General features: G+C 34.9%; 2 protein-coding genes across 18 annotated transcripts in view; one reads left to right on the forward strand and one right to left on the reverse strand.

Annotated features, from left to right (window-relative positions):
• LOC136841815 (SH3 domain-containing kinase-binding protein 1-like) overlaps window positions 1–6,921 on the reverse strand; it is a 334,418-nt gene extending 327,497 nt beyond the window's left edge. For 6 of the 17 annotated variants that reach the window (XM_067109166.1, XM_067109160.1, XM_067109159.1 and 3 more), the window contains exon 1: window positions 6,809–6,898. Coding sequence is in view for 7 of the 17 variants with exons in the window: in XM_067109160.1 (XP_066965261.1) it covers window positions 6,809–6,812 (4 nt within the window). In the remaining 10 variants the exon portion in view is untranslated. Of the gene's footprint in view, window positions 1–6,808 lie in introns of all 17 variants that reach the window. The other 11 variants (XM_067109171.1, XM_067109170.1, XM_067109168.1 and 8 more) reach the window with 5 other exon arrangements.
• Window positions 6,922–7,523: 602 nt separating this feature from the next.
• Window positions 7,524–17,899, forward strand: part of LOC136841819 (uncharacterized protein KIAA0513) — a 52,693-nt gene continuing 42,317 nt past the window's right edge. Inside the window, exons 1-5 of the mRNA XM_067109173.1 lie at window positions 7,524–8,026; window positions 8,999–9,274; window positions 10,215–10,400; window positions 12,162–12,258; window positions 12,425–12,559. Coding sequence (XP_066965274.1) covers window positions 9,008–9,274; window positions 10,215–10,400; window positions 12,162–12,258; window positions 12,425–12,559 — 685 coding nt within the window. The 5' untranslated portion in view covers window positions 7,524–8,026; window positions 8,999–9,007. The remainder of the gene's footprint in view (window positions 8,027–8,998; window positions 9,275–10,214; window positions 10,401–12,161; window positions 12,259–12,424; window positions 12,560–17,899) is intronic.

Here is a 17,899-nt window from a genome sequence, read left to right on the forward strand (position 1 = left end):
AAATAATTGCTTCTTCACCAGTGAGGACTGCCGAATGGTTGAGGAACAACGGAAGAACAATGACTATGAGGTATGACCACTGAGCCATCAGAAAGGATTTTTCCCAAACTGGCGGCAGTTCGAATCCCACTGGTGATGAAGCTCTTATCACTTTGAATTCCCTTTGGGTTTAATTCAGAGGCATAGTGAACTGGCAATGAAACTAATTGGTAACTTAATATTCATACACAAATTACATATATAGGATTTATATATTTACATATAAAATTACATATATAATTATATATATACTGTATGTATATATATATTATAGGCCTATATCTATATATATACTGTATGTATATAATATATTATAGGCCTATATCTATCTATCTATCTATCTATTATATATATATATATATATATATATATATATATATATATATATATATATATATATATATATTTGCTGATGAAAACTGGAGATCACAAATGCTTACACAATGCATCAACTGATTTCCCTTCCTAAGCGAAACCCACACCACAGGTGAGGTAAATATATTTATCACGGGTTCAGTGCAATTAATAGAGCAACCCACTCGATACCCCATCCCGGCTGGCAAATGCAGAGCTCACCCGGGACATTGTAAAATTACCATTCTCCGTTAGTTATTATGATGATGACATTACCGTATAATGACGAACATGATTACTTACGTATTGGATTATAAGACTAATGCTTTATATTGGATTATAAGACTAATGCTTTATGTTGGATTATAAGACTAATGCTTTATGTTGGATTATAAGACTAAGGCTTTATGTTGGATTATAAGACTATGGCTTTATGTTGGATTATAAGACTAGGCTTTACGGCAAGGTACTAGGGTTTCTTATTACTTATTCACCGCTTTTACTAATTAGGTAATTTCCTGACAAATTAGTTTTTATTAGTTTATCCGTTCCATTATAACTTCTGTCAATTTGATTTTCATTCACGCAAACGGCCTTCAACCAGGATTTTTCGGTGTCCACATAAAAAATAAAAGCTCAGATCACTTTTCCTGCTTTCCTTCTAAAAACAAGAAGAATGACTGATTTAGTATTGATGAAATTCGGCCATAAACTTCAGCAATGGGGTACTTTCAGCCCTCCAGTACAATGAAGAGAGAGAGAGTTGGAGCGGATGGACAGAAAGAGTGAAGAAAAGCGGAATGGAGGTAAGTGAGGCTAAGAAGTGGGTGCAGCTTAGGGGCGAAGGGACGCGCAAACCACCTTTAATAATGCTTACAGTGCACCATGTGAGGTGCACTGACGGAACTGCACCCCCACCCCCCGCCTTCCGATCCTTACGGGGCACAAAAAAAAAGTAAAAATCGCGCCGAACTTTCTTCGGCGAAATCGAGTTTTCTGTACAACGTATAATCAAGGTCACCGAAAACAAACCTATCTTTCGGTGGTCTCGGTATAATGCTGCACGAGCCATGGCCCATGAACTTTAACCACGGGCCGGTGGTGGCCTATCCTATATCGTTGCCAGAAGCACGATTATGGCCAACTTTAACCTTAAATCAAATATAAACTACTGAGGCTAGAGGGCTGAAATTTGGTATGTTTGATGATTGGTAGGTGGATGATCAACATACCAATATCAGCCAATACGCAGCCCTCTAGCCTCCGAAGCGGACGGACAGACAAAGCCGGCACGATAGTTTTCTTTTCTGAAAACTAAAAATGAATCCACCACAGATCGAAAAATCCAAAGGAAATCACACGAATGCCCCTAGAAGAACATGGTTTTATCAAAACACCTCATCCTGGGTGAGAGATAACGTCAACATACTTATGTCATCAAAATACCAATATTCCGCATTAACAATATCACACACACAGATGAAAAACAGGTCCTGCTTGTCCTAGATAAGCTGCATTAAACTTTCTTTAGTATCTTGAAAACTAAATACGTTTTATAGATCCATCAGTCTCGAGTCTTATTCTAATTATGAACTGTGTAGTTTCAAATTTGGTACTGGACCAATTATTACTACAAGACTTTTTATTGGGGGGGAGGAAAGGGGGATGGTGGGGGATGTTATCATACATATTGCAGTTAAAAATCACAAATCAGCACGTGATCCAATTATCAACTGAGGCCACGGGAAATGTTTTAAAGAAACGAAGATATGTAAAATATACTTTTTTAAAAGTTCGCGTGGTTTCGGCTGATTAACGACGTAGCCTACTAGACTCTAGATGAAGTACTGGTACTCTAAGAAAAAAATAGCATGGGCCAATATACTCAAATATTGCATCTAACCACACCGGAGCAAGATCCGAATCATATCATATATTGGCCTACCAAATAACAAAATCAAGAACCATCATATTTCTCGTATTGCCTAGAAATCACAAAAAAAGAACTATTTCTCGTATACCCTAGCATATCACAAAATCAAGAGCCATTTATCCCGTATAGCCTAGCAAACCACAAAATCAAGAACCATATGCCTCTTTTTAGTAAATTACAAAACCAAGAACCATATTTCTCGTATAGCCTTTCAAACAAAAAAAAAAAAAAAAAACAAGAAAACAGAATTGCTCCTCCCCAACCAAACAAAAACAGTCTTTTCCATCATCATCTGTCACGTTGTAGAATCCAAACTCTTCGACCATCAACCCTTTCTCTCAACGTCCTCACATTCCATCGCTTTCCATATGAGGCTAAGCAGAAAAGCAAGCACACTGGAGAGTCCTTAGTTAACAATAAGAGACTCATGGACTCTCGATCTGGTGAATGGTGGGGTAACATTGAAGCCTCTGTATGGGAGGTAGAGGTACTGGCAATCTGCCTACAAGATCTCAGCAGGGAATCCGTTTGAGATATTATGGATTTACAGTTATACTACTTGACCATTGCCTTTATAAAGATCGTGGACGCCGTTTGAGGACAGCTAATGTGTAAATCACTTCTTCCACAAGAGAGTGCACAAAAGATATGCACAAATAAATTAGGAACGTGTGCACACTCTAAAATGAGAATTATCTTCCTCGCAAACTCAAAACTTTTTGCATAAGTCTAAAGTGTAACTGAAGAGAGAGAGAGAGAGAGAGAGAGAGAGAGAGAGAGAGAGAGAGAGAGAGAGAGAGACTAAACGTAAATGACTCAATCACTAAAGTCAAGGAAACAATGCCTATAACTTGTCCCGCACAGTCCCGCTTGTTATGCAGTTAGGCTACACGACTTGTAAATGACCTTGTTGGCTGGGATTTTAAGGCTTTGCGCCCAACGGCTCTTAAAGAGCTGTAGGCCAATCTAACTTTTGATTTATCTGTGCTCTGCTGCAGTTGACTGTTTCCAAGTAATTGTCTGTTACCGTAAATAAGCTTTAGTTTTCTTTCTCGTTCTTTATGTTACCTCATTCACGAAAGTTCTTAAACCAGTTCAGAATTATTAGTGATTGGTTTCACTGGCGATTCTCACCTGTTCAATTACAGCACGTTCGTCTGTAACTTTTTTTCATAACATCGACAAATACCAGTCATGCAATGAACAACGCACAACACTGAAGACTAAGTTACATCAGAAAAAAAACTCGGTAGTAAAGTTTAATCTACATCGGTATTACATGCAAGCACGAACGCGTGGTCACACACACACACACACACATTGCTACTTGCTGTACACACTTCACTGATGAATGAATTCCTTATACGGACAACTTGCAGGAGGCACAGCATGCAAAACAATGGCGCAGTGTGAGCTACTGACGAAGCTTTCCTACTCTAAGACAACAGATAAATGACAGTGCAAGACTGGTTCTCTGGAGCCCATCACGCAAGAAAATTCTTACCAGGAAATTTCATTACTAAAAAAACTACTTTTATATAATGTATTTAATCTAGGTGTCGATTAAATACATACGTATTGCGTTAATTCTCACTATTAAATCAATTGCCCGCGAACTTACACACGGCACTAAAGTAAACAATGCGATTGTTCTTGGATATGTTTTTCGATAGTCTACAACATGCACATCAAATCAAGCCAATGCAATCAGCACAATGGCTTCGTGATTTAAATTGGGCATTCGTCATCACGACCTCACATCATACAATATTGCAAGCTATCCCTTTGCACACAGCAATTTTTCTTTAAAACTAAACGCTGGGCGACATAAAATCCCATTCTCTCTCTCTCTCTCTCTCTCTCTCTCTCTCTCTCTCTCTCTCTCTCTCTCTCTCTCTCTCTCTCTCTCTCTCATCCTCGAAGTTAAATTTTTTTCTAGCGGTAAGTTTACTACTTTCAGATCACCTAGTACTGCGAAAAAATATTCTGGCATGGGACAGGGGGACCCGGACTTCTGAGTAGGCTACTCCTGAACAGTAATAATCATCTACCTGATTCACCATTTAAAAACGAATTGCAGACTTTATAGCCTATCAAAAATACACCCACACACACACACACATATAGCCTAAATATGACAAATCTTTAAAGTAATTTGTATTTTTCCTAACTATACAAAACTCAGGTCCTTTACTTGAGGAATTACTTCCAGTTTCGCTTAAAGTAATTCCTTATGTAAAGGACTGATGGTTTGTATGTTGTGTAGGAACAAAGATATATATATATATATATATATATATATATATATATATATATATATATATATATATATATATATATATATATATATATACATACATATTCATATAATGGATATTATATATAATGTATATATATATATATTTTCATATATATATACATATATATATGTGTGTGTAATTCATTATGTAAAGGACTGATTGTGTAGGAACAAAGATATATAAGATATATGTTTTATATATATATATATATATATATATATATTATATATATATTCATATAATAGACATTATATATATAATGTATATTATATTTTCATATATATATAAATATATAAATATAGTATATATACACACAAATCTCATTTGATAGTGAATTCATTGTACCTTAGTTCAATGACAGACAACTTACTTTAACCATATGGCCTTCCAGCCAAATAGTCATTGTCAAATGTTCACTGTCAAACGTTCATCACTTGTATTTAAACCCTAACCCTAGGTTTGAAATGTGACTGAGGCAGATGCATTTATCAATTAAAATTCCCCTTAACTGTAAGTTACTGCCAAGGTATTCTGAATTTAATAATGGACAACTAAAAGATATTGTGGCTTAATATTTGTATATAAAAAAGTTCAGTATATATACTGTATATACATATATATGTATGTATATATATATGTATTATATATATACTGTATATATATATATATTATATATATATATATATATATATATATATATATATATATATATATATTCATATATATATTTCATATACAGACATATACATATGTATATATAGAATACATATACATATATACATTATATATACATCCCCATTATACATTCATATATTGCTACTTTGTTATTTGCACCTAAATTAGTTTAAAATCTGCCTGCTATTAGCCACTTTTTCTTTATTTGCTTATGACCATTCCACTTTGTGGTAGCTTGCCTTACAATTTAATGGACACTTCAGCTTGAGCAATACAATAATAATAATAATAATAATAATAATAATAATAATAATAATAATAATAATAATAATAATAATAATAATAATAATAATAATTATTATTATTATTATTATAATTATTATTATTATTATAATTATTATAATTATTATTATTATTATTATTATTATTATTATTATTATTATTACAGAATTTTATCTAAATTTCTCTTATATTTAAAATGTCATACTTTTACTATATTTTCCCTTCCAGCATTCACAAAATATAACAGCTTAACATTCACAAAGATGCACTTCAAAAATGATAGTTCACTTACCACACTCAAAAATAGCCCAATATCTTTACTACCTTTATCACAAAGTAATCCAGCCCAATAAATTACAAAAATTAAAACCTGATAACACCAGGTACTAACCAGAGCAGTCTATAATTCAGACTGGATAGATGAAATGTCGTAAAAAATTTAGTTTAAAACTTGTATTTTATTTACAGCACACATATAATACTTATAGCTACAAGTCTTTTCAACATCCGCTAGGTTGGAGAGGAACGTAAGCAGTCACCACCTTTAAGGTACGTAGTATAAAGCCAAGGCAGATCAACGTTAAGACACGTTAAAATGAAGCCAAGAATATTCAGCCTAAACACATACATCGATGTCAGCTTTAATGTTTATTATCAATCACCAATGTTCCCAGGCATGGCCTACCCGTATGAATTGTGTCACTAAGCTTATCGAAAACGTTGTCAGTGAATGGAAAACCTTAATTGTTGAAAAACGTATACAGATTAATGTGAACACTGAACTAAACAACAAATAACCGTTCCTGGGTAATGGAAAAATAAAAAATAAAACACCAGTAAGTCAATCACCTATTCAAGAATACCCAGTGGCAGTTAAGCCTACCGGTACTAAACAATAGCTTTAACAGTAAACAACTACGATTTTGCGAATGTTCTGAGTTCTTGGGCATAATTGCACTCTAATGCATAATTAGAGTCCCTATAATTTGACAAATACTTAAATTAGTGATCAGCAGTAATCCATTAATCCGTAGAAATAGGCACATTGAATCCCACTACCCAGGTACTTCTCAAGGTCCTTGTTTCAATTACTGGGTACTGACACCTGTCATGATAGCAGGTGTCATAATGCTTAACTTTAGGGTATATCACGGTATCTCATTAAGAAAATCTGTCGTTAAAGCAATAGCCAGACAGTTTAAAACTCGCTACGACAAAGACTTACCCATAGCAATATAAAATATGAGGCATTAAAGCATTACAAACGAGACAAAATTCACACAGACCTTTACACTGCACAGTTTATTCTACAACTAATATTGTCGACGTTCGAAATCCTTTATTATATTTTATGTGTGTTCGTATTATAGTAGCAGTATTTTATATAAATAACCTAATTGTCAAAATTACATAAGTTTAATTAAATTTTATCACTTAAATTTGAATTCGTTCGTTAAATTGTTAATAATTAGCAATTCTGTACTATCCGTAAATACAAATTGACAGAACCGGACAAAGGCACGCTGCGGGGAAAAATCTCTCGTACGCCACAAATCCAATACAGTGGATATTTTTTTTAGTAGACACTTTGCAAATAACACATAAGTATCATATCTCTATTCTAATGTTATAGATATAGTGTTAATTTACCGGCCTATAAGTTCTTAAATAATAAAATTATAGAGTAAACATTATTTTGCTGCACTGCCAGACGTAAAAGTGTGTGTTTTCCCCGACATTTATCAGGAACCACATGAAGTCCTTTAATTACTTGAATAAGATCACTCTTTCTCTGTACATGAGTTTTATTTGTTTGACATATAATATCTAAATAGGATATTTGTCTTTTTATGCACAATTCTAGACAAATAAACACCTAATCACGAACGTTTTAATTTTAACCACGTTTTGAGTGATTTTTCCTGATTATCCATAGAAGGGGCAGTGCAGCAGACGATGCTAACTGCTGCAGAAGAAGCCGCGCCTGCTCTGTAGCTGTCAAGTTGGTCAGCTGTTCTTAGGATTTCCGGGGGAAAACGATGATGGCCTAACACTTCCGTTATCAGCAGAGGTGAACGTGATCCAAGCTGCTTTTACAAAGAAGGAGAAATGGGTTAGAAGGCTGTGTCAACTCAGATTTGTTAACAAATGCGCTGGGGACTTCATATCTTCAAGCAAACAACATCTCCATTAGAGTAGGCTGTACCTACTTCTACCGGTAGCCTGGCCTATCAAGTGCAGGGAGCCTGGCCTGCCGAGAAATGAGAGCTAGTAGTTCATCTCCAATGATAAAATCATAATCTTCTGCCCAGCCTATGGTGCATTCGGACAGGTGGCCGGCTTACTAGGACAGATAAGGCAAAGCACTGGTTACAAGAAAACTGCCATTTCTGAAGCTCTGGCCCAGCCTAACTACACTGTTTCTAGGCTAGGTACTAAACAGGTAAGGTTAGGTTTATGCCTAGTAAAATGCTATTTCATGAGAGAGCAGATGCTGTGTATATGAAGACGGCACTTTCTTTGGTAGTGAAGTCGTCTCTAGTCTGTGCTTTTATAATGATGCTTAGGATAGGTGAGGTTATAGTAGGTAATGTCAGTGCTTAGTGTTGTCCTCGAGATGCAGATGTTCTGTTTTATAAATCTGGAAGTTTCACACTAAACGTTTTTATATTCAGGGTAAATGTTTTTACATGTGTACTCGTTCGAACTAGTTACCAAACTGTAGTTTACAGTCTGCCCTGAATTTTTTAATGGACCTATAGTTTTAAGGAAATGTAGTTAATTTACATTTTCGTAATCTATAGCATATTTTGGTTTTTTATAAAGTTTAGTTATTTTTGCCTGTTTTGAAATGGACTACTGGGTTGCTAAACCTTTAAAGCCTGAGATAGTGAAACACTAAAGACTAGATAGTATGCTTAACTCCATATGCTACACTTTCTTGGAAAATATAGGAAGTCTAACCTCTTATTTTTATATCTCGGAATATTAGTTGCAAGCTATTGTGACAGTTATCCATACTGACAACTCACACAGAAGTAGGTTAAATGTCTGATACTCAAAAAATGGCTCTTACATTTGACAGTTGCCTATAATCACGTGTGCACATATTCTCTCTTTCCAGGTGTTCATGCTAGTATTAGAATAATCTTGCATTTAGCATTAGTTATCACAGAATTACCATATGTGGCGTAGCTTATTAATAATTTCTCCCACATCACAGAAAGACCTGAAGATATGTACAAAGTATGGTTGAATCTAGTAAAACAAATGCCAGCGTTCTTTTTAAACCTCGGATGACTGACATCCATGAAGTAAAATGTGAAATCTTATAAGGTAAAAGGCCAAATATGGGCTCACTTGCAGCACCCTAATCAAAAGCTCTCGGTGTATTAAGATTGTTGTTTTTTCCCAGCTAAACAAGATGACGGCTACAACCAATGAAACGGGCAGTGGTTTCCTCAGAACACGTCTTCGATCTGCCCTTCACACCTCCAATGATTTGCTCTCTGGGATTTCTTCAAACATATCCTCCAGGCTGTCTGTCTTTTCAGTAGCTTCAGCAAATTCAAATGCTTCCTCAGAACGCACACCTCCACAGCCTGAGAAACCGCCTAGTACCCCTCCTTTACAGTTACCCCCTAGTCCTGAAGAAAGTCATAGGTCTCCTACTATGAAAGAAATGATTAAGGTTAGTTTAAATTTGGATGGTATTTTTATGAAAAGAAATTATTTATCAATCCTGCTCTTCCAAAGCTGGATAAATGTGTCAAGAACTTTGTATTTTATATACAGAATTCCTTAAACTTATGATTTCATCCTTTCATGGGTATAGTTTTTTTACAGGGCAACTGTATTTCTCTGTCAGTAAAGCTGAAGGCAACTGTTATGCAGTAATTACTATGTTACATCTCTTGAAGGCACTTTAGATCTATTTAAGTGGCGAAAGCAACAATGTCTGTTTCAGTGATTTTATTTTTATGGAACACTTCATCATTCTCATAAGCAATTGTTCACCACATGAACAGATGAATAGATAATACAAGATCATTTTTTTTATATATAAATATAAGCCTCATTTACAACTGGATTTCTCTCTTCTGAATCTTCTGTGAGCAGCAGAAATTTTTTTTTTTGTAATCTTACATAGTATGATTGAGTTCACTAAACTTCTTGTATGATTCATATAATAAAAAATATACACTGTATATATTTTTTCCATAACAAACATTTCCATTGAACATATCTCAAATGAGTGCAAATCATAGTTTCCAGTTGGAATAATCTTTCTAAATAGCAAACTGAATGTAGACTACATACTGTGCTTTACTTTTCCTCTTGATATCTTAAGCATATGTGGAAGGTTTGACTTGTTTTACATCACTGTATATCTTTCAGTTACTAATTACTGCATACCTTTTTTGTAAACCCACTTTCATTTTCTGATATTTGACATGCATACATCAATGTGTATCTTTCAAATACTAATATTATACCTTTCTTGTAAACCCACTTCCATTTTTTAATATTTGACATGCATATCGACATTTTCCTCATACAGGACTGCATTTTCCTTTTATGTATATCCAGTAAATATTCCATGGTTATGTTTTACATATATTTTCTTTTAGGAAACTTTCAAGCTTGAGAACCTGAAGGAGTTTCGACCAACATTAGAGGAACTGATGCAGTCTGAATCATCATCTGAACCTTCCACTCTTCCTACGAACACTCCAGAGTCACCTAAGACTGGCTTTAAATATCATCTAAAAAATCACTTCAATCAAGCAATCCCAAAAAAACTTGTAGACTATAAGGTACAGTGATCATAGTTTACTTTTGTTATTGACTAAAGTACTTTCCTAACCATAATAACATATAGTTCTCCCTCCTTTCTTATGGTTATTTCATTTCTGTCTCTATAGTTAAAGCCTAGTAGGGACAAGGTCATTTACAGTAGTGGCCCATCCTGTTTTTTTAAAGTAAAAAACAATTAAAACATGGGTCACTTTGAGTAATGTTGAGTAATTTTATTTTTGTTCTTCCGAGGGTATTGCTAAGTTTGAATTAGTACAGTATTTGGCAATTTATTAGGTATCTCCATGGCTATTTTAGGTGTCATACAGTACGGATTATGTATAGAAAGTTTAACCCCACGTCCCCTGTTCACAGTTAACATTTTTTAAAATATATTTGAAGAAATGAATATTTTTCATGAATACAAACCATTAGTGACCATATACATACTTAGCAAAAAAGTATCCTGTTACTGTACAGGTAGAGGATGAGAGACCAACTCAAGTGAGATATCAGCTCTCTAATAAAGTGTGTGTCCACACTGTGTCAGAAGAGAAAGAGGGTGATTGTGGAAAGATTGTATTCAATAAACAGCGATTAATGATTTGTTAACATATAGAATTAATTAATACTGACCATCAGTCCCTAAGATATTATTCATTTGAGAATAAAGCCTGAAGAAGAGTATTAGGCATCAGATGGTAGGATAGACTTACATACCTTAAGGAACATTATGGAAGTTCCCTGTGTAGATGAGATAGTGACGAAAAGGAGGTGGAGATGACTTGGATATCCCCTTCTCACAACCTCCTGGGAGATCAGTGCATGATAGTGTCAGCTAGGCTCCCATGGGCACTAGAGTTCGATGATCCAGACCAACTTGGATGGAAACTATGAGGCTCTTAGCACCACTGGCATTGGAGACAGTAGTGGAAGATCCCTAAAATGATATAAAAGCTCTTGGTAATATGGCATCTAGATACAGGAAGTATTAATGAAATGAATCAAAAGGCACATATGAGTGTAGCAACAGTGGTTCAAATGTAATTTTACATTTATAAATCTTTTATCCAAGTAAGATGTACTTGGTCAACCAACCTTTTCAATAGTAATCATCCAGTCCTGGAAAATTCTTAAACTGGGTTATCCTGTAACAAGGAAATTCTCAGACTTGTGACACAAATAAACATATGAGGATGGATTGTTGCTATTTTATGAAACAAAACATCCCTATTAATTTTAGTCATTTAGACTTGAACATAAGAAGAGAAAATCACCATTGCTTTTACTTGACATAAACATATGGTCTACCATAGTAGGTGCCAGTTGTAATGGGAATGTGTTTAAGGGCTTATACATCACTCTTATATACATTTTTATGACCAAATATATGACAAAATAAAAAATTATTAAAAGATAGATTAACTGCAAAGAAGGTGGGAAAGAAAGGCATGAACTCTTCAAGGAAAAGTAGAGAATTCTCTAAAAAAAAAAAAAGAATGCCTGAATTCCACCACTGAAATTTTCAACTGAAGCTTCTTACTGATGTCACTCATTTCAACCTGTCACATAATACTGGGTACATTACTGGCTTGCCCATTGTGTAAACACGCTTATAAACTATTGTTATATTTGTATACTAAAGTGTACTTCCTACATTTTGGTAACACAAATCTACTATTGCCACCACATGTTTAACTCTTATGTAAGTTTCATGTATGTTGACAAGTACGTATTTAGTTAGTATTGATTTTCCTGTTTCCCTTTCCCTGTCATTCTAGCAACTGGCAATGAGAACTTTAAGTGGAGACACTGAAGAACAACAAGCTGTGAACTGTGCCATTAATGTGGAGTACGTTGATGAGAAGAAAGAAACAGGTGAATCATAGATCTTTTATCAGTGGCATAGTTGAATTCTGGATAGTGTTTCCCTGAGAAGTTGTTTTAGACTTGCTGCTCTACATTAGAATGATTTTAATTATGTATCTCTAAGAATTCTTTTGACCAGTAGACCTTTATATAATGCATCCTATGTTAAAAACAGGTGACGCAAAAGATGGTGAAGCAAAAGATGGAGTTGAGGGAGCCAGTACATGTGTGTCTTCTCGTTCTTTTAATTCAATCCACTCCCTACATGCTACAGGACCCGATCCTTATGATAAACTGCGATATAGGCCAGGTGAGATGGAGTGTTTTCTTTATTGAGTAAAAGAATTAACGACAGGAAATATGTACACTAGTCAGATTGTTTGGCACAAAGAAAGACATTAGTTTATGAGTTTTTATCTTTAAAGTAACTCAGAAGATTAATGTTGTATATACATTTACCTACATTAATTTACATATAAATAAGTTTTAAAAGATGAAACTTTTGTTAATTGCTTAGGCAGTTAAAATTTGCAAAGCATTATATATGTAAGAGCCAAATATCTTGACTAGAAAAATTGCATATTCAGGTAAGGGTGGAATAGAATTGTTGCTCTTGAGTACCAAAAATTATCATGAGGTGAATGAATCATTCACTTCCTGATTGGGATACTCTTCCATGACCCTCATTCTTACAGTCATTGGAAGTCTTTGCTTGTACTATGGAACATTATCAACATCTGTCTTTCGTTATCAATGTTCATCCATGATTGTTTATGTATACAATTTACTGTACATAATTAAATGTCAAAGGCAGAAACAGCAAAGTAAGCAAAATTATAACATGTTCATAAACGGGGAGAACTGAATGTCAGCCTTCCCTAGCATTGTCATTATACTGTAAATAAGTTTAACAAGATTTAACGAGACTGGTGTCATATTCTAGTCTGATCAGTCTTTCCAGAAGGATTTGAGCTTAAATGAAAGTTAGAGAAAGGTAAAATTAAATAAGTCAGAGAAGACCAGAGGGAATGGACACAAAATAAAAGACAGAAAGCAAAACAGCTGGTACTAAAAGGACATAAAAAACCGTGAGTTCCACCTGAAGTGCACTTCAATTGGTACCACCCTAGAGCAAATATTTTCCCACCAACAGGGATTTTAGCCAAAAATCTATATTACCAAATATGATTACTTTTTTGTCCAATTCCAATGACACACTTCTAATTTATATATTCTTAAATATTAATTTGAATTGGTAGGGCAGTTAGCCATGTTAGGACCACAGGATAGGTACGTCAAATGTAAGATTCCAAAAATAGCTATACAGTATGCATATTTGATCATTCTTGGGCCCCTAGCTACACCCTCTTTTTAGCCTTTTATTTTACCTTCACTTCCACTTCCTTTCTTCCATATTGCTGTCCAACCTTTAACTGTTATTTCTAAGTGCAACTGTTTAGTTGTTTCCCAGTTTCACCTTTAGATCTTCAATTTACTTCACATCATTTTTTTCTAGATCTTTTTATCTTGATGCCCAAACACTCCAACTCCTACATTTTACTATCTTAAGTGCTGAAAGTGCTCCAGTGCCTGGCTTTATAGCCTAAATTCCATGGTTCATTCTTTAGTTGTCTCGTCCTCATGTAACATTTATCACTAAAAAACCACACCTGGTATCTTTAAAATTACATCCACATCCAAACACCCTTGAGACTGCCCCTTTACAAATATCAAACTAGCAAGGGCAGACAGGATAAATGAAATAAACAAGATAAAAACAGCATTGCCCTCACTTTACTGTATGGCTGATATCTTTAACATATATTAAATAATTGAAAAAATTACAGTTCTAAGTACACTTTCTCAAAACCTCCTCGACATGGAATTTGTTTTTTACTGTGAGTTCCTGGATTGCACAAGCATGTGGCTTTTCAAAACCTTGGCTCTTGTCAAGGCCTAAAAATCTCACAGAGCTTGAAAGTTAATTCTCAGTTAGGATGGACAACCTGACTGCTCAATAGTAGATTGAAAAAAGAAAAGTAGAAGGGGGAGACCTCTGCTAGGTGGAGCCCCTAATCTCACCTGCCAGAAGCTCTCGCTTCTTGACTTTCATAGAAGTATTCATGTGAGTGCTTTCCACCAATCTGCACTTTTTTCATAATTTTTAGTTTCAGTCTACCATAGTTAGTATAGAATTAAATTTCTAGTTTTTAGCATTATTATTCTAGAGTTATCATCAAAAGTACTATATGTAAATTAAAGAAATATACATACACTGTTAACAATCATCCACCACCATCAAAAATTAAAGACAGAAGAATTTTTTAGTCAGTAAATGTAAACAACATTTCTTCTTGAACTAGCTCTAACCCCTACTTGGATTATGCATAAATTATGTCTACACCCTTGTAGTATTAATTAAAAAATTATTTGTAAACTGTGTCCTAGAACTTCACAAGTAACCCAATAAAACACATAAAACATAGAGCCCATGTTATGCAATTTATACTAAAGGCTTCATATCATATGGTGTAGGATTTGCTACAATATCATCTAATGAAACAAGCCAGTCCTCCTTACCCAGTAAAGCTTCAGCTTTCACAGAAAAACTTTATGCTATTTGGTAAACAATCAGGAGTATTGAAGTCATACCATCATGTAAATTTGTGGTATAAAGTGACTCAAAAAAAGCTTAAGGAACCCTTCAAAATTATTATTCTCAAAACCCTTCGTCCATCGAATTAAATTATCATTCCTCCATTACAAGAAGTTTGTATAAATGTGAAGAAATGAAGATGCTGATGAAGCAGCCAAAGCTGCAACTACCATTACCAAGTCAAATATACTTACTATATTCCTGCATGTGATTTTATACCATCTCTGAAACCCATCATATTGGGTAAATGACCGTTTTGTGGAATAATGAATCGGGTAATAAAAGATGAAACCAATTAAACCCACTAGTATTGGACTGTGGTGTTCATTCTGAAGGGAGCACCAGTTAAAGTAATATCATGTACTGTATTTTAATTGTCATATTCATTTGGCCAGTGGGTAACTGGTATCATGCAGTTAACTTTGCTTCAAAGTTAAAAAAAAATTAGCAGAGCTTTCCTCAGTGACGAATGCACCCACCTCCTTTCTTTGCTTGGGTATGGTCCATTCTACTCCTTACTTGAAAGTTTTTTCTATGAGAAAATCATAATCCCAACCTTGTCATCTGAAAAATTTCTAGTCCATTGCGAATTAAGTTTTGAGCAACTTTTACAAAACCAACTTTCTTCCTCTTGTTTATCCTGATGGATGCAAACCTTGCTCTTGTAGTGAAAATTCCACATATTGTTTGAGTCTCATCTTTTGTGCAGTTCATCTCCTAGCAGTTTCAGTGCTCCTAATCTTCCTACTTTACCCTTCTCTGATCCTATGCCCTCCCAAATAAATGTATAGGGTCCATAGGATTAATGAAGCATCTGCCATGATTGCATTCTTGCATGACTCAATATGGAGTATTTGGTTTTAGTGTCTTCTGTGCTTATCCTGCACAGCCTTCCATTTGGAAACATGTGGTATTGTTAATTACCAAGATATGCTTTAATCAAACCTGACCTAGTGCAATGTATCCTATCTAAGGCATTTTTGGTGTATGTCTAGTTCATTTTTAGTATCCTGCATACCTCTAGGTCTAAATTGTCATATCATGCTCAGGAGAGAGAGAAGAGAGTGAGTCACCCTATTGGCTTTGATGTCCTGTACCCTTAATAGTACAGTATTATGATTGACTGTACTGTAGTTAGTGATACCAGAACAATGATCTCATTGACAGCTTGTGAAATGCTTTTCCTTTATTCAGTCTGAGTTTGAAATTAATGCTAATACAGTATAGTATTTTACATAGAAAATAAATGTACATTTAGAGTTAGCATTTTCCTAATTAAAAACAGCAGTTATATTGTGAAATAGGCTACCTACTTGGGAAGTCTCAACTCCCGCTTAGCCTACGAGTACTAGAATTTGGCTCGCCTACGTTAGGCCGGTAGATATAAATCAGTCTCGGCGAGATAAAACCTATTCTAGTCGTTTTAACTAAAATTATGGTAGGAGTTTCCCACTGTGGTTGTCCCCAGTAATTCTTAGATTAGCGTAATGTTATGTGTATAATATGAATTTATTCCTGGCAACATATACAGGTGAATAGCCTTCTCAGAGATAATTTTTTATCATTGCTTTTGACCCCTGTTGTATTTGACATTTGCATGTCTCTGTTGGCCAGATTTCCTCATCATATTTCCAGCCTTCCTGGTAACTTTCTGTTATTGTCGATGGCACAATATCTCCTCCCTTCCTAATATGTAGAAGTGTTCCTTAGGTTTCTATTCTCTCTTATTCTTTGCTCTCTCTGTCCTTTTTATCTGTGGTCTTCTAAAGTCTAACTCTTCTTTTAGCCATACTAACACATCATTTTGATTTGTCCTTGACCTTTTGGCCCTCTATTGTCTGCACTCATTCAATAATCAGTCTGTTTTTTCATCTATCAGGTCAGATCTTGTAAACATATTTGAATGGAGATCCCGTAACTTAGTCATGTTTGATGCCTCCAGATTTATATTAACACTGTAGTTCTTCGTTGGACTGGTCGGTACCGTTCTCGGCTAGCACACTGCAGGGCCCGAGTTTGAATCTCTGGCCGGCCAGTGAAGAATTAGAGGAGTTTATTTCTGGTGATAGAAATTCATTTCTCGGTATAATGTGGTACGGATTCGACAATAAGCTGTAGGTCCCGTTGCTAGGTAACCAGTTGGTTCTTAGCCACGTAAAACAAGTCTAATCCTTCGGACCAGCCCTAGGAGAGCTGTTAATCAGCTCAGTGGTCTGGTTAAACTAAGGTATACTTAACTTATATTAACACTGTAGGTTACTTCAAACTTGTCTTGGAAAGATTAACTAATTCAGATTATCAAATCTGTTTCTAAATGCTTGGTCCTGTGTTTAAGTGTCATCAGTTTTATCATCATTCCTGTGTACATCCCAGTATTCACATTCATATATCACATATAGGGAGAGACATGAATTATTTACACTTCAATAAAAATGCTACATATGCAAATGAATTCCTACACACACACACACACACACATTTGTTGATGAATCATTCTCGACAGGTGTTCTGTAAAAAAGGATAAATTATCTTCACCTGTAACCTGTAGGCTTGGGACACCTGCTATGCCACCACATATATACTGCTGTATATAGATACATCCAGTCGCTGTTGATGTAGTGTACACTTCAGAGGTTTCCTTTGTGTTTTGTGTGTAGTTTGTTAAATTATAAATATTTTGGTCTATAAACCATGGAAATCATGTTGGCAGAGAGTGAGTACTTCTTTCTTTTGCTGATATAGTACATTGTTTTTGTGGAAGTTCTTTTCAGGACTGTCAGAGGGATGTAAAGTAAACTTAGTACAGTATATGAATAGGCTAAGTACCAGCACCTTGAGGTTGAAAGTACTGCCATAAAACCTACAATTTATAATTCAGTTGAATAACTTTATATACCAGGTAACATTGCTAATGGAGGTTTAGGACTATGCAGCATACTACTAATATTTTTAAGTGAAGCAATATTATTCAGGAGTGTCAAAAATTGAGAACTT

Source organism: Macrobrachium rosenbergii, chromosome 9 (assembly GCF_040412425.1).
Source record: "Macrobrachium rosenbergii isolate ZJJX-2024 chromosome 9, ASM4041242v1, whole genome shotgun sequence".
NCBI classification, from domain to species: domain Eukaryota; kingdom Metazoa; phylum Arthropoda; class Malacostraca; order Decapoda; family Palaemonidae; genus Macrobrachium; species Macrobrachium rosenbergii.